Source organism: Sorex araneus, chromosome 4 (assembly GCF_027595985.1).
Source record: "Sorex araneus isolate mSorAra2 chromosome 4, mSorAra2.pri, whole genome shotgun sequence".
Lineage (NCBI taxonomy): Eukaryota > Metazoa > Chordata > Mammalia > Eulipotyphla > Soricidae > Sorex > Sorex araneus.
This window is the reverse complement of record NC_073305.1, coordinates 177,161,918-177,187,254: the sequence shown is the minus strand read 5'-3', so window position 1 is coordinate 177,187,254 and position 25,337 is coordinate 177,161,918. Positions and strand designations below refer to the sequence as shown.

The following is a 25,337-nucleotide window of genomic DNA, read 5'->3' as shown; positions in this document are numbered from 1 at the left end:
AACTATTAAAAACAACAATAAAAAGATGTGTAAAAGTCCACTGGGTGGACTGACCACTCCCCTGACAGATGGAAAGACAGATGCTCTCAAGTCCATAGTGAATGTATTTTCTGTATTTCAGGTCTAGAATATTGGAGGGCATCAGGGAACTCAAACCAATGAAAGGAATGAGAACCAGGAGAGCTCTCCTCTCCCCACCTGGATACATACACACCATCTCGACTAGCTGACCCAGTGCCCCATTTCTATTTCCACAATATCCGGGCTGTCACTATCGATTGCTCAAATCCCAGTATTAACTAAAATAAAATTACTCCTTGATGCACTTAAGAATACCTTTTCTATCCTTTCTATCCTTACATCAGCTCTATTTTAATATCAACCATGTGAGAAATGTTATTTACTTGAAGGGAAAAAAAAGTCAAAACACCTTTCTTATGAGTTAATGAATTAAACATATTGCCACAGTGCTCACCATGATTAAGGTGGCCAAGCCAGGAAAAACTTACATACCAAGAGTCCACAGTTTGGATTATGAATCAAAGGTGGGCAAATGTAAGCCCTTTTTGTATTAGTCAGGAACTCACATAGGGTGATACCAAGGACTCAAATAAAAAGTGATTACCCAAAAACATGCTTCAGTAGCACTCATGATTCTCCAAAATATACTTTTCAAATTTAATGACTCAAGAATATTATTATTGGTGAGCTTTCACGGTATATGTATATGCAAATATATATTTTTTAAATAAGAGCTACACCAAGTAGTGCTTGAGTGCCAAGCATCCAATTCAGTGTTTCTCACATGTAAGGCACATGCTCTACCACTTGGACCATATCCCTGAACCCTGCATTTCGTGTTATAGAAAAGCACTCCTTTATATAGAACAGATTCAACTAGCCTGTGCCAAGCTTTGTCATGTGCTTTCTCAAGTATTCTGACTTCTCCACATATCAGTTATGTCACCTTAGACAAATGACATTGCCTTTCTGCGTTTCAAATGCTTAACTGATAAGCATTGTGTCAGCCACATAACCCTGTTGGGAAGCGTCAATGTCTTTATACATATGATGTGGTTAGAGTCGAGCCTGGCATGTGCTCAGTAATTATCTGGTTTATATTATTGCTGTTGCTAATAACAATCACTAAATTATTATCAATGCAGATAATCCTTACTGAAACCCAGGGAGGAGCTTATGATTATATTCAGTTTTTAAAGGAGGACATCAAAGCTCAGAGAAGATGAGAAAATTGCTCAAAAGCTTTGTGCTAGGGCTGGCATAAGATTCTGGACTTTACTTCCAGCTTTCCACCACCCACAGACCCGCTGCACGAGACTATAAATAAAATGTATCTGAATCAGCAAAGATTTCCCCCCCCCCTTACATTTCTAACTTCAAAGAGGCATAATAATTGTATGTAAAATCCTTTGATCAAAAAATAGCACCTCCAGAAAAGGCTACTTTTAAAAGAGCATCATTAGTTGTTAAGCATTTAGTTGAGATCAAACAAAGTCCTTAAGGGGCCTTTTGTCTTGCTGAGTTGAACATCCCAGGCAGACTGGCAGGATGGAAGGAAAGAGTACCAGGCTGGGTGTCTGAACATAGAGCTGAGTCTCAGCCACCGTGTTTGCTGACGTGAAATGTTAAATTACCCAGAGCCTCTACCTCAAATCATGATTGTCCAGATTAAATAAAACAATGCTTTGGAAAAATAGGTTACTATTTTTATCACCATCCCTTGCCGGCAAAATGTTTCTTACCATTATTAATGCAAATGAAAAACTATGCAAACTTTCTTTTTTTTAAAAAAAAAAATTTTTTTTTTAAATTTATTTATTTTTAATTAGAGAATCACCGTGAGGGTAAAGTTACAGATCTATACACTTTTGTGCTTATACTTCCCTCATACAAAGTTCGGGAACCCATCCCTTCACCAGTGCCCATTCTCCACCACCCGTAAACCCAGCGTCCCTCCCACCCTCCCCAATCCCATCTCCCCCCCCCATCCCACCCTGCCACTGTGGCAGGGCATTCCCTTCTGTTCTCTCTCTCTAATTAGCTGTTGTGGTTTGCAATAAAGGTGTTGAGTGGCCGCTGTGCTCAGTCTCTAGCCCTCATTCAGCCCGCAACTCCCTTCCCCCACATGGCCTTCGACTACAATGTAGTTGGTGATCGCTTCTCTGAGTTATGCAAACTTTCTTGAAACGATCCTTTAATAGATAAATGAACTTGAGTAAAATTCCTCAGCATTTAAACGCATCTTCATTCATTTTAGAAACCATGAGTTAAAACAGAGAGCAGAGATAAATGTTTGTTCATGACCTCCAAGGCCTTCAATCCCGTGCCTTTTTTTCCCTTCCTTTTTAAAGTTATCTTTTTTTTTCCACCTCATTAGCTTCCTTCTAGAACCACAGGAGGCATTCCAGGTAGTGAGGAGGATTGAACCCAGGACTATGAATGCTTTACTCCCCAGAGAGCACATTGGGAAGAATGAGGTTCATTAAAGTCCAATTTTTCCCATCTAAATACCCAAACATGAACTTCTCCATCTAGAAGAAATAAAGAAAGAGAGAGAATGATGAGAGAGAATTGATCTGTCTACACCTCCCAGTCTGGATCTGTCTTCTGCCTTTGCACCAATTCTCCACCCGACACCCCTCACATGTGAGTTCATCAGTCTAACTGCCACCTTTCTTGACTATAATCCTACCATTCTTGCCTAATATTTCACAACTTAGTAGGAGTTTTAAATATCTAATTGCTTAACTTATTCGTACTAAATCTTCAACTATAGACAAAGAATCTCTCCCCGAAGAACTAAATGCCGAGTCTTTCTCTCTTTTACATCTCTGCTTCCAAAAAGCCTAAAGTCAGACTCTCAGTCCTTAGGCAAGAGTTCAGAATGTCAAACTCCTATAAATGAAACAATTATCTCCATAAATATTTATTATCTCAACAGCAACATATTAAATGATTTTCTTACTTCATCCACATACAATGAAAAAAACAAATACCAAAAACCTCCAGGCTTTTAATTTAGCAACTTCGTATTACAATCTCCCACCAACAGACAGAATAAAAATTCAGAGAGCAACATAAATTCACTCCTGACATTCAGACATAGGCACACACCCCAAATTATCAAGAACACACTAAAACAGACTGAAATGTAGGATTCAGATTAAACAGAGACACGCAGAGAGCAAAATCATCTCAACAAATGAAAAAACTAAGGCTTTTTATCAAAGCCATCAAACAGCAAAATAATAAAATGCATCTATAAAATAAATACTAAAACACACCAGTAAATAGGGCTCAAGAAAGGGGTCTTGGGTCTTAAAGATAAAAACAGTTGAAATTTTAAAAGGCTAGAAAATAGTCAGGAAAAACTTTCATAAAATAGTATTTAAAAAAAACCAAATAAATGGCAACAAATAATAAATATGACTTCCCATCCAGAGATGTAGCATCTAAATAACAGACAAATCATAACTATAGAATATTAACAAAGAAATTAAGAAAAAAATAAATATTAGGACAACTGAAAGACATGTTTTCAGACTTAAAGGCCTGGGAAATTTTTCTAAAACATGAATAAAAGGATCCACACTCAAATATTTCACTGTAAAATTTCAAACTATGTATATAGTCCTAAAAATAGGTCACAAATAAAAGTCTGTGATTAGTCCAGACTTCTTAACACTAAGAAGTGATGCAATCTTAGAGTGATGGTTTTCAAACTGAGCATTCAAATGAATTTTATGCTAAAGTCTACACCATCCTATTAATCAAAAGATACTTTTTGTATATGCAAGGTTAAAAATTTGCCTTTCTATGCATCCTTTCCCAGAAAATTAGTGGAGGATATATTCTAACAAAAATAAGGAGACCAAGATTTTTTAAAAAGAAAGAAAGGAAGAAAGAAAGAAAGAAAGAAAGAAAGAAAGAAAGAAAGAAAGAAAGAAAGAAAGAAAGAAAGAAAGAAAGAAAGAAAGAAAGAAAGAAGAAAGAGAGAGAGAGAAAGAAAGAAAGAAAGAAAGAGAGAGAGAGAGAGAGAGAGAGAAGAAAGAAAGAAAGAAAGAGAGAGAGAGAGAGAGAAAGAAAGAAAGAAAGAAAGAAAGAAAGAAAGAAAGAAAGAAAGAAAGAAAGAAAGAAAGAAAGAAAGAAGAAAGAAAGAGAGAAAGAAAGAAAGAAAGAAAGAAAGAAAGAAAGAAAGAAAGAAAGAAAGAAAGAGAGAGAGAAAGAGAGAGAGAAAGAAAGAAAGAAAGAAAGAAAGAAAGAAAGAAAGAAAGAAAGAAAGAAAGAAAGAAAGAAAGAAAGAGAGAAAGAAAGAGAGAAAGAAAGAGAGAAAGAAAGAGAGAGAGAAAGAGAGAAAGAAAGAGAGGAAGGAAGGAAGGAAGGAAGGAAGGAAGGAAGGAAGGAAGGAAGGAAGGAAGGAAGGAAGGAAGGAAGGAAGGAAGGAAGGAAGGAAGGAAGGAAGGAAGGAAGGAAGGAAGGAAGGAAGGAAGGAAGGAAGGAATGAAGCATTTAACATAGGACAATAGTAAACAAAAGTCTCAGGACTGGAGTTACTCTGCCCAGAAAATGAGTTCTCCAGATTGTTGCAGAGGTTCCATGGTGAAATGTGGTGTGGGAGGGTGGTGGTAATGTGTTTAAACATACAGAAAACATATTACATACTTGATAAATACATTGGCGATTTCACTAAAAACATACAAATATATCTTTCATTATATATACATCACTGTATCACTGTCATCCCATTGCTCATCGATTTGCTCGAGCAGGTACCAATAACATCTCCATTGTGAGAATTGTTGTTACTGTTTTTGGCATATTGAATATGCCACAGGTAGCTTGCCAGACTCTGCCATGCGGGCGAGATACTCTGGGTAGCTTGCCGGGCTCTCTGAGAGGGGTGGAGGAATCAAACTTGGGTCGGCCACGTGCAAGGCAAACACCTTACCTGCTGTGCTATCACTCATATACAATAAAATCAAAGATAAGGTAGCTATCAACCCCAGGAAAAACAAAGAGCCACATCTCTCTGCTCTGGGTGATGGGGGAAGGATTGTGAGGTGGAGTGTGGGGAGAAAACTGAGACAATGGTGGAGAAAAATGGATGCTATATCAGAAGGTCTGATGTTGCAATACTGTATGCATGAAAACTTACCGTTGACAATAACATAAAATTGTAAATCACAGCAGTTAAAGTAAAATAAAACTACAAAAAATAAATTTTAAGAGAACCAAGGTTACATTTTAGCATTTGGCTTAGCAGTGAAAAGCATCTATTTAAAATTCAATATTATAAATATTAACTACTGAGTTAACAAAATACTTATATATTGAGGAGTTGGAGGGAAGTAAAATTTATTATGAGAGCTAAAATATTTCTCCTTAAGTCAATAAGTGAAAATGCATATTTAATAAGATAAAAGTAAATAATAGGGAAAGAGTCAAATGTAGGGTATAAAATTATTGAAGTATATAAATACAAAATATGTTTTAGGAAGAGTAATAGGGGGATGGGAAAAGTTCTATTTGTTTGTTTGCTTTTTTTTTATAAGCCTGCTGATTTATTTGGCTTTTGAAACTATGAATTGTATCAAATTGATTAAAAGATATAATTTAACAAGTAAAATTAAAAGTTTATATCTTTGTGACTTTAAGATGTAATAAACATAAAGGGAAACAGAAAGTACATTAACTGAAGCTCAACTAAGTAACTGGTCTCAAATAAATGGTCATAAAGCTATCTAATTACTTAGAACTTATACTCCCTTAGGAAAGAATGCTTTCTTTTATTTATAATTATGTGTCTTCAAAACTAAGAAGTGTTTTGATGTCGCACAGACTATCTGATATTCTAATTTCTCTGATATAGAAACAAATGAACAGTTCTTTATTAATATTTTCATAACTCATCAAATCCTTAATTTTTTGTGCCAAAGTATACATTAAATGCTTTGGTCTAGTAATATGAGCCTTTTATACTTACAGATATGGATATGATAATTATTCAAAGCATGAAGTTTCTTCTGATAAAGGTAATTCTTTTGAGTAACAAAATTGACTCGATGCTTTTTGTTTGTTTGTTTTGGGGCCATACCCAATGGCGCTCAGGGGGTCATTGCTGGCTCTGTGCTCAGGGACCACTCCTGGCAGACTTGGGGGCCTATATGGTGTGCCAGTGATAAAATCTGGGTCTGCTGCTTGCAAGGCAAGAGCCCTACCTATTGTACTTTTGCTCAAGCTCCAGCTGATGTTTTTTATTCACTTACTTATTTTTTTTAGTTTTGGGGCAACACCCAGTTGTGCTCAGGATTTACTCCTGGCTCTCTATTGAAGGATCTCTCCTCATGTGCTCAGGGCACCATATATGGTACAAGGACTGAACTGGGGTCAACCACATGCATGGCAAGTGCCTAACTTCCTGTACTATCACTCCAGCCCAGGCTAGAACCTTTGTGAAAATAAATACTACATATGAAAAGAATGCATGCTCGTTAAAAATCTCAATCTTTCACTAAAACAATTCCAAGCGCTTTCACAATTACCGTTGAAATTGGCCTTATATAAATATAAAACAAGCAACACCCCGAATTTTATTAGTTTTAAATCTTGCTGAATTAGACATGTTTAGGCATATATAAAGATGTTAATGCTAGTCAGGCATTCTTATTTAAATATGATTTTTAAAAAAACTAAACTATGTAGTATAATGAAATCAAACCTAGTCATTGTTCTTTTTAGCTTCAAAAATCAATTTAATAAAAAAAAATTTAAACATGATAGTAAAAATGATCTGTTTACCTCTGTTGGTTTGTAGCAGTCTACAAGCGCTTCCTAGAATGAAATACACAGAAGGTGAGTTTAAGGGTTTTGAAAGTTAAACCATTTCATCTTTATAAAGTATTTTTTTAAAACATGGCAAATCAAAATTTCATATTAAGTATCAAAATTGCATTTTATTACTGCATCTGATGGCTATCTGAAGATATGAAAAGCTGTACTCTTCCTATGTAAACATATCTTACACTCCCAGAACACACACACACACACACACACACACACACACACACACACATATACACACACACACCCCTCCCCTCTGGACTGACAACTTAGTTAATAATAAATTGTATAGGTCCGAGTGAAAAGAGACGGTGATAGTCATTCCAGCTGTGGGAAGCCAGGAATCAAAAGGATGATCTGATAGTAGCAAAAGCCCCTTTCAAATCTTTGTATCATTACATCTTCCACAGGACCAGCAGCGACCTTATTATCACTTTTCATTTTCATAATTAGGATGCTATCTGCTCACGACTAAATTTACCAACAAGAAATAATTATTAAACTGAGACTGTTTGCCACTCAAGAGACTCTAGTAATGATTAACACATTAAATCCATTAACACACGAAAATGTGCCCTTTAATGCACTGCCTTTTGTGATCATTTGTCTGTGCTGATAACCAACAGCCATTAGCAGTAATTATCAGAGAACAACGAGAGGTCAGAGGTTAATTGGTTTTAGAAACACCCACAGACAGATTTTGAAATGATAGATTTGACCTCATGTGGGAAGGGAAATAAATATTTTATTGGTCTGGACTAAGAAAACAGGAGACATCTCATCACCTATTGTTCTACTAAGATGCGATGCAGACTCTTAAAAGAAGATATTTCATTAAATAAAAATTTAAGTTATAAACACTTTCCCTAGAAATGAAATTCATGAATGATATAATCAACAACTTTAAGGTCAGATCCCTGGGTTTAGGCACTTGTTACTTGAGCCTCTGCTCCTTGCCCACCAGGTCCTGACTTCCCTCAGGCAGATAATCTCTTTGGAGAGAAATCCTGCACTCAACCGCAAGACACAAGTTGAGGCTGGAGAAACTCCTGTCTCTAAGGCGCATCCCAAAGGTCTTCCTTATCCTCGGGCATTTGTTTCTGAAAATGACCGCTGCTTTAGGCTACCATTGCTTTTCTATCAGCATTCAAATATCCATAGCTGGAAGCTTCTAAGCTTTGAAAAGTGCTTACCTGTAATTTTAAAGCTCTTTCTTCTTCACTGTCTGCGTCAAGAAGATCATCAATGTCAATTTCTACATCTGGCATTTCTTCTTCCTGGAGGGGCAGCAAAGGAGAAGACGTTCTGTTTAGAGAGAAACTACAAGCAGGAACCAGTATGTTTGAGCTAAATAAGTGAATCAAGACGGGGAAGACTTAGAGGAGGAAAATTCATTAATAAATTAATGAACTTGTGAACTAGAGGGGGAAAGGCTAGGAGGGAAAGAAGAAGGAAGGGGAGAAGAAAGAAAGAGGAGAGGAAGAAACAGAAGGAAAAAGAACAAGAAGGAGGAGAAAGGAAGGGAAGGGGCCTAAGTACAAAGGAGATGGAAGCCATAGTGTAGTAGAAAACAGCATGATTTTCCCAAAACCAATTTTCTAATTTCTAATAGAAAACTACACTTGGGCACATAGGAGAGATTATTTGGAAGCTTCCTTCCTTCCTTCCTTCATTTATTTATTTATTTATTTATTCCTTTTGTTTTTGAGCCACACCCACACACCCAGAGATGCTCAGGAGTTACTCCTGGCTTTGCACTCAGGAATTACTCCTGGCAGTGTTCAGGGGACCTTAGGGGATGCTGGGGATCAAACCTGGGTCGGCTGCATGCAAGGTAGATGTCCTAACCACTGTACTATCATTCTAGCATTTTATAGCAAGGCAGAGACTGTTAGTTTCCTGCCAACATCTACCCTTCTTTAGGTGATTAGATGATCTTTCTCAGGGGTCTGCGCCTGCCCCTCCAGGCTCTGTGTGTGGGAGGTTGGTTCCTCTGGGGGACGAGGGGGCTTTCTGAGTGGAAGTGCTGAGGCCAGCCTGGCTCCAGCCCCACCCCAGTGACTGACTCAGGAGAGGGCTCAGAGGCTTCTGGAAGAAGGAGCTCCTTGAACCCCCATGTCTTGCTGGCAAGTCAGCTAAAGAGGCTGGGAACTGGGAAAGTGTAGAAGCCTTTAAGAAAGAGAGGAACAAGTCTGGGCAGAAGGCAGAGAAACAGGAAGAGAGGACTCTGCGCCATGCCAGCCTGTCAGCTCCCAGGCCTGCCTCCCCTGGGGTAAGCCCTAGAATAATTACAACCAGTGTGTCACCTTCCCATTCCCGAAACCAAGGGTGGCCCATGCCAAGTAGAAGGCATGAGCAGCCACTGGAAGGTGACGAGGGACCTGGGTCACCTGGAATCTGAACTTCTAACCCCAAATTACTTTCTCCCTCTCCTTTCCACCATTCCTGGGGCTTCCCCTACTTCAAGAAGCATGAAACTAAACTGCTTTTAAAAAGAGTTGTGGGGGGAAGCGATAGCACAGCGGGTAGGGCATTTGCCTTGCACGTGGCTGACCCGAGTTGAATCCCCAGCATCCCATATGGTCTCCCAAGCATCACCAGGAATAGTTCCTGAGTGCAGAGCCAGGAGTAGCCCCTGTGCATCGCTGGGTGTGACCCAAAAAGCAAAAAATAAAATAAAATAAAAAGAGCTGTAGTGGGGAGCTGGAGAGATCGTACAGTGAGTAGAGCACTTTCCTTGCATGGGACCAGCCTGTTTGATCCCCAGCATCCCATATGGGCCCCCAAGCATATGGGATCTTTCTCATAGAAAGAAATTCCTGAATGCACAGCCAGGAGTAACCCTGAGCACCGCAGGGTATGACCCCAATCCAAACCAAACAAATAGTTCAATATAATTTTTTTAATTAATAAAAGCTGTAATTTATGGCCAGAGAAATAGTACAGTGCGTAGGATGCTTCCTGTGCACACAGCCAACCCAGATTCAACCCCTGGTATCCCAAATGGTTCCCTGATCCTACCAGGAGAAATTCCTGAGTGCAGATCCAGGAGCAAGCTCTGAGCACTGTGGGTGTGACCCCCACAACCCCACCCCTCACACACACCATGAAAGAGAAAGAGCAAAAGAGAGAGAACTATAATTTGGTATTCCACCTTCTCCTATATCACCTGCTCTCCACCTCCTTCCAGCCATCAGGAAGCCAAGGAAGTGCCTTCAGTACTGGGTCAGGAATCCCTGTGCCCTTACTGAACTTAGCTGTTCTGGTAGGTAGTGGTGCCATGCGGTCTTAGGGGAAATCCTGCAGCTCTAGTGAAATTAGTTTATTAATAAATAATGCTCAACCATTTTTGTTATTTTTTTTCTACTCGGAGCCAAAAGTGAGGACCCACATGTTTTGAGAACACTGAAACAATCCTACAGTACATGTATTTACATGTATTCATCTGTGTTATATGTATATGTGTGTTTGCATTTGTGCATGTGTGTTTATATGTTATATGTGTGCATTTGGGTGTGTGAGTGTGTACTGATCTTTGCTCCTGACTGAACTCTAAATACCCTGGAATTTCCTGGGGTGGGTGAGGATAAAGGTATCTTTTGTTCTAATGACAAATCTGGGTGAATTCCTGGATGAGGGCTTCATTACCCAGAACAGTCACCTGGAACTTTCCACTCCAGTTCCATTCTCCTGGACGGAGAGTCCGAGCTGGAAGTCAACTTACTAACCAATCATACCAGTGTGACGAAGCCTCCATGAAAGTCCTGATTGTTGGAGTGTGTAGGTTGGTGAGCATATCAGCACACAAGGATGGTGAGACACTAAGTCTAGTCTACGGGGGCAGATTCTGCATGCTGGGTGGTGCTTCCAGACTTCTGCCTATATATGTTCACCTGGCTGTTCACCTGTACTCCTTATAATCTTCTTGGTTACAAACCATTCAAGGTCTGTGAGCCACTCTACTAATTTATCAAACTTCTGGAGGGGGCCCGAGGAATGCTGATTCACCACTAGTTTCTCAGAAGTACAGGTAATAACCTGAAATTTGCCGTTAGTATTTACAGCGGGTCTTGTGAGACCAAGCCCCTCACTCCGGGACCTGATGCTAACTCCAGGTAAGAACAAATTAAAGAACACTCAGAACTGCTTCATTTAAAGTGTGGAAAGCCCACACACCTGGTGTCAGAAGTGATGTGTGTGTGAGTATGAGGGTTAGGTGGAAAACACAGGGTCGGGGAGCAACTTCCCCCTCAGTTCCTCTCTGTGACATGAACCTCCCGGTAGGGAGCTGCAGAAACAGCCTCTGTGAATCTGGAGTGATTCATTCCTGTTCCCATGAGCAATTCCTGTTTGGATCCTTTGCTTGGGTGCTAAGTGAAACAATCCACTTCAAAGCCAGTGTCTAATCACAGTGGGTGTTTCTGGTATCATTGAGGAACCAAAACTACGCCATGGCCGGCTTCACTAGTGGAAGGGCAGCATAGGCCAGTTTCCATTTACTGGAACTTCAACAGCCCATTCCAAGAACAAAGGGCCAGGTCTAGAAACACCACAGGGGGCCTGAACCTCCCAGGCCACAGCCAATCAAAAGCGCCTTGCCAGGGGCCCACAGCACAGATGCTCCTCCTAGATCAAATGCACAAGCTAGTAACAGGTTAAGGTTGAACATAGCCAATCATGAAGCACCACATTCTTCAGATTATGAAGATCAACCAATCCTCTAATAATGTTGTTTGAATTTCCCACTTCCCGCTGTAAACCCTATATAAACCTTGCTCCTTAAGGGCTCAGGGCTCTCAGCTTCAACCCGCTGGGTCAGTGTTGTAAGCTCGAGCTTGCAATAAAGACCCTCGTGTGTTTATATTAGATTCAGCTCCTTGGTGGTCTTTGGGAGACTGAGTCATGGGTGTAAAATGCATCACCAAACTTCTGCCCAATGATCAAGAAGTTCCACATTCATCAATTTTTGTATTTGTCTCATATTATCATTTACCTATCAGCACAACTGGATATATAAAAATAGAAGACTTAACTATTTGATGAGAATAAGGCTACTGTGTGATAAACAGTGCTAGGAACACAGGTTCTGGACTGCACAGCCTGACTTAAAGACCAGCTCTGACCTCTGGGGCAACCTCGGGAGGGAAGACGGCCCAGCTCCTGCCTGACCAAAGCCCCAACAGCTGCACTGATGTCCCAAAACTGCCACACCATGCTTCTGGCTGGCTGGACTGCCCAGTTAAATATTCTGGATTTTCTGGAATGTGCGGCCACATTCCTGGTCACATGACATCTCCACACTGTACAACACTGACATCCCAGTAGTAGCACACCAGATGGGAATGTAACGTAGAAGCCAACGAATCTCGACTAAGAAAAACATCAACACAGAAGGCTTACTTTGCAACAACAGCTTAGTTTAAACCCTCAGACAAGGACTTAATGTGCCGTGGTGAGATACAAAGTTTTCACACATTTTTTTTCGATAGAAATAATTTTTGATCATTGTTAAGTCATTTAGTGGTAGCAAGCAACATAAAATAAATGTTGTGGGCCTGCTATGGGGGCAGGCCTGATGGGGGGTTGGGGAAATGGAGACAATAGTGAAGGAAAGTGACAGTAGTGGTGGGACTGGTGCTGGAATACCGAGTACCTGTAACAAATCATGAAAAACTTTGTAAAACACGTTGTTTAAATAAACTGGGGGGAGGGGAGAACAGCCAGCTGTGCCAATGATTCACTGTATTTCTACAGTTTCTTCACCTCCCTGGTCTCAGTAGCCTCACTGATAAAATGGGAGAATACACAACAGCTGCCTCAAAGGCTGACATGCAGATTAAATGAGATTATTGCTACCAAGTTAACTTAGACTAGTATCTGGTACACAATTCATACTTCAATCCCAATTTAGCAAACCACTCTGAAAGCTCAGATAAAACAGAAAGAAAACCAAGCCTAAAGCAGGCTCAATCTCAACACCCTTAGTCTTTTGAGGTGAAAACAACCTTCAAAATATTTCATAATAATACTAATGATAGATGGGGGAAGTACATGTTCTTAGAAAATGTCTAATAACCTCAGTGCTCGGAATGAATGTTTACTGCAGGAAATTAGTGAAAGGGAATAAAGTTAAAAGACAGTTTCTTGGCTCCCAGGATGAGGGAAAGGCAGTGTGAGGTGGATGTGGGAAGGCACCAACTACGAGAGGATGGACGGTACCCTGCCAAGCCCTGGGGATTTTGCCTACAAGTAATAAAAAAAATCTGCCTGTCCCCTGCTTAGAGGTGGCAGGTCACTGTGACTTCCCCCTTCCCTAGAATCCATCTGTCCACTCTGTCATATATATATATAGCCAGTCTGCCCTACGTGTCCTCAACAGAAGTATGGAGCTACTGTCTCCGGCAAGATTCCATTTTCCAGGCCTCCAAGGGAGGAGATACACAGATGCACCTGGACAGATGCAGCCTCCATCAGACAGAAGGTTCCTGACACCCCACTGTCAGGTTGCAGGGAAAGACCACTGATGCTCTCCTCTATGGCAACAGCCTCCAAGGTCCTCATCATGCTGTCAGTGCTCAGCCCTTTCTTTGTGTTCATGTGAAGTCCTGGCTGCAAGGAACAGTGCAAGGGAAGCAGGGGGTCATCAAGAACAGTTCCTGTTCATCTTTCCAGGTCAGACCATCTCTCCACAGAGAATGGAGCCCAGCAGACTGAAACTCCCAAAGAAAATCACTAGATCCTGAAGGGGACCAGGGATCCAGAAAGCAGAGGGCAGAGGGGAAGCCCTTATGAGAACAGCACGCACAGACCCTCCCCAAGGCAATGTCACTGCACCTACACCGAGGTTGAGCCAACGTCCATAGCAAAGCCAGTGTTCACAGAACACTGTGACTTTAACTACCACCAGTACACCCATAGCCCATTTCAGCTGAGTCCACTCCAGAAATGCCAAGCAAAAGAAATAACCAACGCATGTTAACCAGTGTGATGGTCTACCCAACCTTCCCCTACATTTTCCCATCCTCCCTCTGAAGCAGTCATTTGGAATAAATACCCAGTAAGGACCCAGTAAGGACTCTATTTCTGTTTTTAATGAAATTGAGGGTGGAGAGTCTATTCAATGAGCCCCAGGCAAACAAAGGACACCCCAGGTCTGCTCGAATTCGAGGAAATAAGGACTAAGAACTAAGCAGAGTCCTCCGCAGAACAGCAGGGCAAAGGGTTTCCAGCAAGCCTTTAGCTCTGTGTGCCCTGCTGAGTGTCACATGGGCTTTTTTACTGATGTGACAAGGTAAGGTCCTACCCACGAGGGGATCATCAATAGGACTGCACCCAGCTCCTGGTCAGGCTCTGCATTTGGCCCACGTGCCTCTGCCCTGCAGACTGTCCAGTAAGGGAATCACAGGAGACAGAACTGAAAATTCAGTTTCTCAGTTACACTGGCGGGATTTAAAGTATGGTACAGAACATTGCATCCCTGGAGAAGGCACCATTGGGCGGCTCTGTCCCCAGGTCCATGACCCTTCCAGCCTGGACATTTGGGAAGCTGAGCTCCCTCTCTGTCAAAGGTGCTTGGTAGGAGTCAAGAAAACACTTAGCAGATAGCAGCTGGGCCAGCACCCCAGGCACATGGCTGGGAGACTCTGGGCTTGGTGCTCCAAGTGGGTAAACCAATACAAACTAAGTCATCACTGAGTGATACTAACATCACAGGGCTTGGGCTCTGTTCACCCATCGTGGTGTATCATGGCACTTCCTGACCCACCCTTGACTGTGAGAAATGAGAAGAAAGCCAAGGTCACATGTGCCATTGGTGGAAGAATAGAGATATGTGCTGGGGTTCAATGACATGGAACCAAATCTGATCTGGCCATTCAGACCATGGAGGCAACTCTGTGGGAATCCTGGGAGGCAAAACCCATCAGAATCCTGTGGAAGTGTAAAATTTCTACCTTTGTTGAGGGTGGGGTCTCCCAAGAGTGCTCAGGAGCATTAGAGACTCCTCTTGTGTTATATCATGGTCAACTGAGTATGGTCAACTTTCAATGTGAGGGTTAGGGGGTGGGGTGCTGGGCTCACTCAGGTCACTTTTGCAGGGCTCATGGTCTCCAGGACTACACCCCAAGATGCGTGAGAGGCCATGCAGTGCTGGGAATAGAAGCAGGTATGGCCTCATGTAAGGCATGCGTATTAATCCCTATACTATGTCTTCCATTTCCTATTTTTAATGAGGAGTATGGAAATATTCTAGATTTCACTGAGGGGACACTGGTGAAGGGATTGGTGTTGGAACACAGTATGCCTGAGACTCAGTCATAAACACCTTTGTAACTTTATAATTCATGGTGATGCAATTAAAAAAATTAATAAATTCCACAAGGTTCTCACTAGTTCTGCTGCTGTTGCTCTTATACCTGGCCTGAGAGAGTATCACTGAGTCACTTCAGTGATAGATACAACCATTGCCAAGGTAGTGACTCATAATCCAGTGGGTGTGGGGACTTCCCCTCAGGAAAATAGTTCCCCAAATAGTGGCACTGGTGACAAAGACTGAATCAATCACTTCAGAGTTGCTGAGGCAGGTCACAAGCTAACATTGCTCCCCAGTTAGTCAGAGGGCCTTCCTGCAGAGCCCCTCCTGTGGAGACCCTCAGAAAGCATTCCCAGCACTTCACTATGGAAATCTGTTGAGAAGCCACAACATACACCATGTGGTGGGTCAGCACTTGGAGGTTCTACCTTGAGGGACCCTTAGTCTAGTTCGGAAACAAAGGGATATTCTGTGGTACCTGAAGAGAAACAGTGCGGGCACTTTAGTGAGGAAAAGTGAAAATGCCCAAGTGTATGGCCAGAACAGGTCTCACGGGGATGATACGATGACAGTTGACCTTGTAGAATGGAAGGACTAGGACAGGGTGAGAGACAAAATATGGGTGTAGCCAGGCCTGCAGTCTAGGTGTCAGGCCACTCCAGGCTGCAAATATGAATAGGTGTGGAGGCCAAACAAGGAGCAGAAGCAAGAACTCGGGTCGGCTGGCAAACTGGAGAAGACAAGTCCCACAGAGCACTCCACCCTGCCTAGAGTAACACTTTTTGTTTGTTTTCTTTCCTTTTGAGGGGAGGGCACTCAAATATGCTCCACAGTGATTCCCAGACAGCTGAGCTGGTGGTTCAAGCAGCCAGCGCTTCTAGGGCCCGTGCGTTACCCAGGCAACCCAGGGTCTCCAAGGCTGTCTCCAGTGATGCTGGGGGACACGTGGTGACCGGGATCGAACCCAGGTCAGGCGCAGGCTAGGCAGGGTATCTCCTGGTCCTCTGGTGCCATCTTTGTAGGAAAAGCTGCTTGGCCCTGTCAGAATGTCTGTGATTTCAGAAAAACTGGAAAATACAGATTTATGGGATACAGATCTCCCGAAGTTGGTTAATAATGCCTTAAGAAAGCGTGAAAATTGAACAAAAGCCTTCAGCCTACACACGGTCGGGGGTTTCTCATCTTGCACATTGGAGCTACATAGAACTTCAGACCCAGGGAGCGAAAGGAGAGACAGGAGGGTCCAGGGTGGACATAAAGAGGCTCTTAGAAGTAATTCTTCTTCCTGATGTGAGCTAAGGGGCATCGCCTGATGTGATGCACGGGGCAGAGAGAGAAACACAGAGATGCTGAGACACACCGAGGAAGCAACAGCTGGAGATGATGGAATGTTGGAGAAGGGATTCTAATTGCAAGCCCCAAAGATGCCGGTAATGAGAAGTCCATCCCGGACATTCACTATCATTTCCGGCCTTAGTAAGAGCAGGACCCACACACTACACTGCGGGGGTCAGCCCCCAGCAGCCAGGACTGCAGCCCACAGCAGCTCAGAACTGCAAATAATGCAACGGAGGCAGGTTTCCAGAAACCTAGTCAGCCTGCACAAAACACACATGGCGCACACATACACATCACATTCAACATGCGTGCATGCCCGCCCATCACATATCCAACACACTCAAATATACAAACACCCCACATAGATGGGCAAACACAGACACCCCATTTAGTATGCACACACTCACACACACACACGCACACATACACACACACACCCATGCCTAACTAGCCAGAACATATAGCCCATGAATCTCACCAAGCGTTGTGCCGACTTTTAAAGAATCACCACCGCTCACCTCTGCCCAGTGTGAACCAAGCAGCAGGAATGTGCGAGCCGAGATGGCCTGAGAAGGGATGGTGGTGTCTGAGCTGCGCTTAACATTCAATCTAACAGCTCCCCAAAGTGACGCCACCCTCAGTCCTTGGCAGTCTTCCTCTCAAAGATTCTCACTGCCACATGACCACCGGATTAGAGTTCTGTGAGTGTCTGGGCAGCAAAGAGAGAATCGGCGGGTGAGGGGAGGCACAGTTAGAGAGTGGGCGGGGGGTGGGGGGGGCATAATATGGCAGGCACCATTCTATGGTGGCAGCTAAAATACTTTTCTAGAAGCCTGCAGGAGACACTGGCACAGGAAGCACATAGGATATATAAATAAAGCGCTCTGGGGAGATGACTCAAAGATCTAGAGTACATGCTCTGTTTGCATAAGCCCCAGGGTCTCCAATCCCTGTCTCACTCAGCCCCCTGACAGCCCCCAAAACCCAAAAGCGAGATGAACTGAATCTTTGGATGATGTGAGTCATCTATGAAAATATTTACATTTCAGAGCTTCATTTTAATGACAACCCAAAATACTGTCGGTGAGCAAGTGTTTCTAAGAATCAGCCGGTGCTCATCCTCTTGGTCCTGCCAGGAAGTTCTGTGCTTAGATCCGGCACTGGCAGGAAGACACGGACAGATTTAATATGTAAGTGATTTGTGCATAACCAGAGAAGCCAGGAGAATCACTGAGGACAATAAGAGGGGACAATTTCTCATAAAAGTAGTAACATTAGTCAGGACAGTGATCCACGCTGTTTGTCAGTTTCATTGACTGGGTCATTAATGTTTAAGCTGCAATTTTGCATTTATTATATAATTGGAATAGCCAAAAGCCTACTTCACACTTGGCCTTAAGTGGCACGTATTTTAATGTAGAACTGAATATTTAAATAAGTTCTGGAAATCAGCAGAAGTGCTTGCCTCTTAGAAAGGAGGCCAGGCCCATGCTAGAACACATCCCTGCAAGCCACCAGAACCTTGGGGGAGATGGGGGACTCTGGAAGCTTCCCAAAGGAAAGCAGATTAGCAGCATCCTCAGGCTTAATGGCCAGCAGGAACCCCTAAAGTACAGCCATGACAATTCCCTATTTGACATTTGCCTTTGTTGTCTTCTACATCTAAAGGACACAGAACTATCCTTTCCTGGCTGCACTTTTGCTGCCTGTGGTGCATTTTTGCCTGACCGATTTAAACTGTTATTCTTAGGGGACTATCTCAACTTTGGGGTTTTGATTTGGGGGATGATCTCCCACAACACCCAAACTGCATCTTCCCACACTGCCCCATTTCTCACCATAAACAAGACCCCTGAGCTTAACTCCATTCCTGACACTCAGCCTACGGGAACTGGGAAGGGAATCTCCTCCAAACCCTGGGTTCCCACGCCTGGAAATGGGCCAAGGACCTACTTCTCAGGGCTGGGTGAAACGCCACAGGAATCCATATAGTACAGAACTCACATGGCTTCAAGGACACATCAGTTGGTTGATTCTTCTTCTTTTTTTAATCTTTTTGGGTCACACCCGGCGATGCACGGGGGTTACTCCTGGCTCATGCACTCGGGAATAACTCCTGGCAGTGCTCGGGGGACCATATGGGATGCTGGAAATCTAACCCGGGTCGGCCGCGTGCAAGGCAAACGCCCTACCCGCTGTGCTATTGCTCCAGCCCCGGTTGATTCTTCTTTTAAGAGAAAACCAACATAACTATCTCTACCAGGAAACCGTCACTTCATTCCAGAGGCCTGAAAATTGCAAGGGCTAACCCGTTACCCACTTTCTCAAAAGCACAAGGGCTGAAAGGAAGAAAAGAAAGGAAAGTGTAAGCAAAAATTCCCAGATGCAGAACTTTCTGGGAACAATAACACTTTGCATTTTTACACAGGAGCGGTCAACACGCGCGCGCGCGCACATACACACACACAGAGCTGTCTGTCATTTACAGCCTCCCAGTGACAAGAGACTCAGCAGGTTGCTCCTAATTAGGTATCTGCAAGGAATGACAGTGAAGGCAGCTGGATGAGCTAGCAAGAGCTCTCTGAGGCCAGCAGGGGAGACTGCGAGTCCTGTAGCTCCGAGCGAGCAGAGGCACAGTCACCATCCTTACGAGCGCTATGTTGGCGCAGAGCGGTGCCACTCAACACAGTACCAATGAGTGAGCTTCCAGGATGGCACGAGAGAGCAGGTGGGCAGAGGCTGCGGCATGTCCATCATGAAAGACAGTGGGGACAGGGCAGCTCAATGCTTATGGATCACACAAGCCAGCAATAAACTTACGTTGCTTCTGGCCACAGGGGGAAATCAAGGAGTGCCCCCAATCAGGGAAAGGCTAGAATCCCCCCAAGAAGAGAAGTGGGAATGACTAGCTAGCCTGTTCTCTCTAGCTAGCCTGTCTCTAAGAAGTCCCATTTGGCTATATCCTGCTTCCCATCCACTACTGATCTGGCCTGCCTTCTGCTATAAGATGGCTCGCACCCGCCTTGCTAGTAAAACTACTTACGGACCAAGCAGAATTCCTAAGGCTGGAAACACTCCGTTTGTCCCAGAGTGTCACAAAGGCAACAAAAACTCCTAAGCAGTTACAGTCCTTAGAGAGAAGGCCTTTCTTCCATGCTGCCAAATCTTTCACATCCTTGTGATAAACCGCATCACTGAGGGGGACCCTGAGCTTACCATATTAGGTTTGAGCTATTCAGAGCACAGGCCCTGGGCCGAGAAATTTTCACCTCCTACTTGGGGAGGAGTTCTAAAGTCAGCCTCGGCCAAAATGTATTCAGGATTGATGGAGCACAAAAGGGTAAGACTGAGAAGGTGATATGGAAATGTGACTTAGCACAGACTCCAGCACTTTACTGGTATTCCCATCTGGAGACATCCAGGTGCTGACCAGCTGGCTCCTTGCAAGTTTGCAGTTTGTACAGCTTTTGTTAAAATGAGGTATTCACACACACACACACACACACACACACACACACACACACACACACACACACAGAGTCTGGAAGAACCAAGGGCAAGAGGCCAATCTGAAAAGGTTACTACTGTAGGATTTCAGTTCTGTAGCATTCTGGGGGGGAGGGGAAGCAAAATAATGGGGACAATGAAAAGATCAACAGATACCATGAAAAGAGAAATGAGCAGCCAAGCACAGGGCATTGCAGAGCAATGAAGTAATTTGGTATGACGCTGCAATGGTGCATACACATCATTCCTATCAAATTCCACAGCATGTACAAATCAGAATGAAACTTGATGTGTACCACAGACTTTAGTCATTAGGATTGGTTCAATTTGGCTCACTCAATACAATATCAATAATGGCTCATCCAATGAAGTCATGAAATTTGCTTATAAATGGATAGACATGGGGAGTATCATGGTAAGTGAAATGAGTCAGAAAAAGAGGGACAGACATAGAATGACTGCACTCATTTGTGGAATATAGAATAACATCATGTAAGGCTGACACCCAAGGACAGTAGATACAAGGGCCAGGAGGATTGCCCCATAGCTGTTTCATGAGTGGAAGGGAGAAGGCAGATGGAATAGAGAAGGAATCACTAAGAAAATGATGGCTGGAGGAATCAGTCAGGATGAGAGATGTGTGCCAAAATTAGATAATGGACCAAACATGATGACCTCTCAGTGTCTGTGTTACAAGCCATAATGCCCAAAAGTAGAGAGAGAGTAGGGGGAATATTGTCTGCTATGGAGGCAGGGGGAGGGTGGGAAAGGGGGGTATACCGGGGATATTGGTGGTGGGGAATGTGTACTGGTGGAGGGTAGGGTGTTTGATCACTGTGTGATTGTAACGCAAACATGAAAGCTTATAACTATCTTATGGTGATTCAATAAAATTTAAAAAAAACCTCTTTATTATTAATAGATGCATAAAATAAAACAAAATAACTTAAACTTTTAAAATAAATAAGTAAGGGGCTGAAGCAATAGCACAGCGGGTAGGGCATTTGCCTTGCACGCAACTGACCCAGGTTCAATCCCCAGCATGCCATATGGTCCTCTGAGCACCACCAGGGATGATTCCTGAGTGCAGAGCCAGGAATAACCCCTGTGCATCGCCGGGTGTGACACAAAAAGCAAAAAATAATAATAATAATAATAAAACAAACAAACAAATAAATAAATAAAACTTGAATATCAGAGGGGAAGACACAGGACACAGAGGGAGACACCTGGTTTAATATCTGCTAATAGTTGGTAAGTCTATATATGTAAAGTCAAATGCAAATACATAGGTTTGTATTTGAGCTCATACTGTTGTTTTGAATAGTGCCGACAAAGCCCCAGAAAACTGTGACTATTGTGATTATTGTTCCTTTTCATTCACAATTCTCTGCTTAATAAAATTATCTTAAATGTAAAAAAAAAAAGGCTCACCATTGTAATACAAAGACCAGATGTCAATCACAGGGGAGTTAGGGGGTAGGTGGGGGTAAGAATGAGCAGAGAGCTCTACACTTTCTGCCCAATTTTCCTAGAGTTATAAATCTGTCCTTGAAAAATAAAACCTAGCCTTAGATATAAAAGAAAAGACAACTGTTTTGGTGGGAACATGCAACACGTGAGGAGACAGACTGATGCATCAGTGGTTGTGAACAGCTCCTAGAAGTCAAACTAGCTCCACCTGGGAAAGGAGGGTGAAGTGGGGGACACTCCCAGAGAAGGGGCCCTGGACAGTTGTCCCATAGGCAAGTTGCTAAGTCAGGAAAGCCCTGAATGAGATTCCAACTCTGAATCTAAAGACCCAAGTTACCTCTGGCACGTCCCAGGCAGAGATGAGAAGGCAAATGTTCACCCTGCAGGGTTGGGCCCCGTGAGGCTCAAGGCCACCCGCAGGGGGTCTGCCCCAGAAGGAGAAGCCACGGGAGGTTCCTTTCACCACCACCTTCATACTCTCCTGGAGGGAGGGAAAGAGGAATGTCCTATGGTCCAAGAGGGCAAGTCCCTGGACACAGGGACCCAAGTGACCCAAGAGAATCCAGGAAATAGCAACAGGTCATTTACTTAGAGCTCAGTGGGAAATGAGTAGAACAAAAGGAACATAGCACCCATGGTGATTTAACATCTAATGGGTGCCATGTCCAGCCCTCACCCCTCCTCTCTCTCTCTCTCTATCCATCACCAAGGCTGTCATTTCTTCTACTCAAGGGTCTCCTGCATCTGCCCTTTCATCACCCCTACCAGCTCCAAGTCTAAGCCAAGTCACCTTTCATCTAAGCTATGACAAGGATCTCCCCACATCTGCTCACAGTCCCCTCCTCTCCAACTCCTAGTCTAGCTAAACTGGAATCAGGCACGGTTCTGCCGAGAATCTTTCATAAGTTGTGCATTCACTCTTCACACCAAAATTCTTCACACAGCCTCCACGTTCAGAGTGCAAAGTCTCTCCCTGGCTACCTCTCCAGCGTCACTGGATACGGTGCTCCCAGAGGCATTAACCCTCTCCCATCCCTGCTCACTCAGGACCCAGGCGCATGCTGTGCACCCATGTGACATAGTTCTCACATGACCTCGACCCAGGAAACACTTCCTAAGGGCAAACATCCTTGCTTTCCCTTGCCGTGTCACCCCTGCCTGAAACTGCATTCCTTACACCCACACCTCCCCTCTGTGGCACTTTCCACGCAGGGAAAATGTTGCAGTTTACTCTCCTTCCTTAAGTGGTAGGTCCACACAGTAGTCCTGGGGACAGAAAGCCCCTGATGAAAGATACTTACTTTGGAGAGAGAGAGAGTGGAGGAGGTAAAGGATGAACAGCACCTTGAGATAGTATTAGCATCTCTATTTATAGTCATGTTCTGAGTATCCCAACGGGACTGTTGTCTTGGCTTCCGAACTGGACACATGAGCCAACATGGATGGGCTATGCCAGTGTGAGCACGGTGCTGTACGGGATACAGCAATATTAACAGAAAGGTTTCCCCTCCCCACTGAACACACACTGTTTAACGACTATGGGAGCATTGAGCAGCGCCATGATGTGGGTGTGGTCACTGGGGGGCTTCCAGACACCCACAGTGTATGAATCCATAAAGTGACTCTCAGTTTCCATGGACACCATCCTACATGCACAGGCATGAATGGATATGAACGGACTCGAGTGTCAAGGCAAGTCTGGGAAAGATTAACCATTTTCCGAGAACATGTTAAGCCACAGCTGGAGGCCTGGGCTTCACCTGACACACATTTAGTGGTGCTGGTGTTCTCTGAGTCCGCCAGAGAAAGGCTACCTCTGTATCCAAGGGGCCTTGACCACTCCTAAAGTGGGTGGGAAGCCAGGGACCAGTTGAATTAGCCATGGAGCAGTACAAAGGAGGGTTCTGTAGACTGGAAGCTGAACTAGATACCTACATGACAACGAAAGAGCTAAAGCGAAGTCTGAAGATTTAGACTTGGGTGGGGATGGATTCCAAGCTCCACAGAAGGAAAAAAACTCAACTGGTTCACAGAAGCACGAAACTAGGACCTCTGATATTATGCGGGGTGGCTGGGGTATATCACCAGTCCCCAGGTACTAATAGAAAGCCCAAGATCTAATATTTATTAGGAAATTAACTGGATTTCAACTGTAGCACAGTCTTTTTTAATGTGTGTGTGGTTGGTCTCCAACTAAAAGTACTCAATTTGGGAGTAATCATTAAAAAAACAAGTTAACTGGTATATCAACCATTATTAACCATTAATGGCAACCATGTTGCTGAAAAGTTAAAGCGTACCTGAAAAGGAATAAGGGACTCAGTAGCATAGGACAGAAAAATCCAAGTGTGCAAAGCTCAGGCATCTGAAGAAGTATCCCTTCTTCACTGGGGAAGGGAGAGGTCTCCATTCAGAGACCCTCTTTCGTTGCCTGTCCTAGAAAATGATGGCTGGAGGAACCAGTTGGGATGGGAGATGTGTGCCCAAAGTAGATAATGGACCAAACACAATGACCTCTCAGTGTCTGTGTTGCAAGCCATAATGCCCAAAAGTAGAGAGAGAGTATGGGGAATATTGTCTGCCATGGAGGCAGAGGAGGGTGGGAAAGGGGGGCGTATACCAGGGACATTGGTGGTGGGGAATGTGCACTCATGGAGGGGTGGGTGTTTGATCATTGTGAGATTGTAACCCAAATATGAAAGCTTGTAAGTAGCTCACAGCGATTCAATAAAAGTAAAAAAAATAAAGAAGAAGAAGCCCCAGGTGAACTCTCTCAAGCTGTGTTTCATGTAATGATTCCGTCAGGAGATCTCTGAGAAAACGCAGATTCCAGAGCACCCCTGGGAGCTACTGTAGCCTCCAGATGGGTGTCCTATTCTGGGGACCCATTGGAAGCTAGAGCCCTCGTGGGATTTGTAAACCAAGAAAAGTTTGCAAACCATTGCTCACAGCTCAGAGGGCTTGGGGTATCTTTTAAGTAAAGGAAGCCATTCCATGACAGATACAACATCAAAGGAGGGAACTCTCATTATTAGAGGGTCACTAATTCCCTTGCCTGGGAACTTTATTGTTCACTCACTCATTCCTGCTGCAGGGTGCGCCCTGATTGGGGTGCTGAGGATTCAAAGACCCACAACTGCAGTTTGGGAGTATGACCAGGCTGCACCCAGATGATGTGGCAGATACAAGTGGCCAGGGGATGTGTTTGAGCATGTGTGAGAGCCAACACACCTGCCCTGGCTCTGGGGCACCTTCGGTTCACCCTCTCTCCAAGTGCTCAGTCACTGTTCATCCAGACCCCTGTGAACATGCGCATTGCTGGCGGTGGGGGACTGAGTGCTTCTCAGCTCCTGCTGAGGCCTCCACTTGGATTTGTGGTATATATATATATATATATATATGTGTGTGTGTGTGTGTGTGTGTGTGTGTGTGTGTGTGTGTGTGTGTGTGTGTGTGTAAAATCATACAGAGATTTTTCAATCATTTGAGATTCAAACATAAGACGATGAGAGTGGCAAGGACGAAGGAAGGGGTGGCAGGGGAACTGGGTCATGTACACCTTCCCATACCCCTGTATCAAGTAAGGAGCAGCCTGCTTCTCCCGGTGAGGGGTCAGTTGACAATGGTGCAAACAGAGCAGAGGCACACGCCTCCCCCTCACTGGCCACAAACAGAGAGGGCAAGGTGGGGAGAGATGATAGAGCCAGAATGATTAGAACCACCATACTGCAAAGTCAGGCTTCCGCCTCCTGATATCCAACACCAGAAATCCTTTAACAGAGGGGAACTCATCGATGTGCAAGCCGTGCTCCCTTTGAGGCCACGTGCTCCCTCTTCCTCCACCTCA

General features: G+C 43.8%; 1 protein-coding gene across 1 annotated transcript in view; it reads right to left on the bottom strand.

Moving 5' to 3' along the window:
- The window catches only part of PPP1R14C (protein phosphatase 1 regulatory inhibitor subunit 14C), a 101,046-nt gene that overhangs the window by 17,211 nt on the left and 58,498 nt on the right, over positions 1–25,337 (bottom strand). Inside the window, exons 2-3 of the mRNA XM_055135572.1 lie at positions 8,055–8,138; positions 6,820–6,852 (exon numbers count right to left, since the gene is read on the bottom strand). Of these exons, the coding sequence (XP_054991547.1) occupies positions 6,820–6,852; positions 8,055–8,138 (117 nt within the window). The remainder of the gene's footprint in view (positions 1–6,819; positions 6,853–8,054; positions 8,139–25,337) is intronic.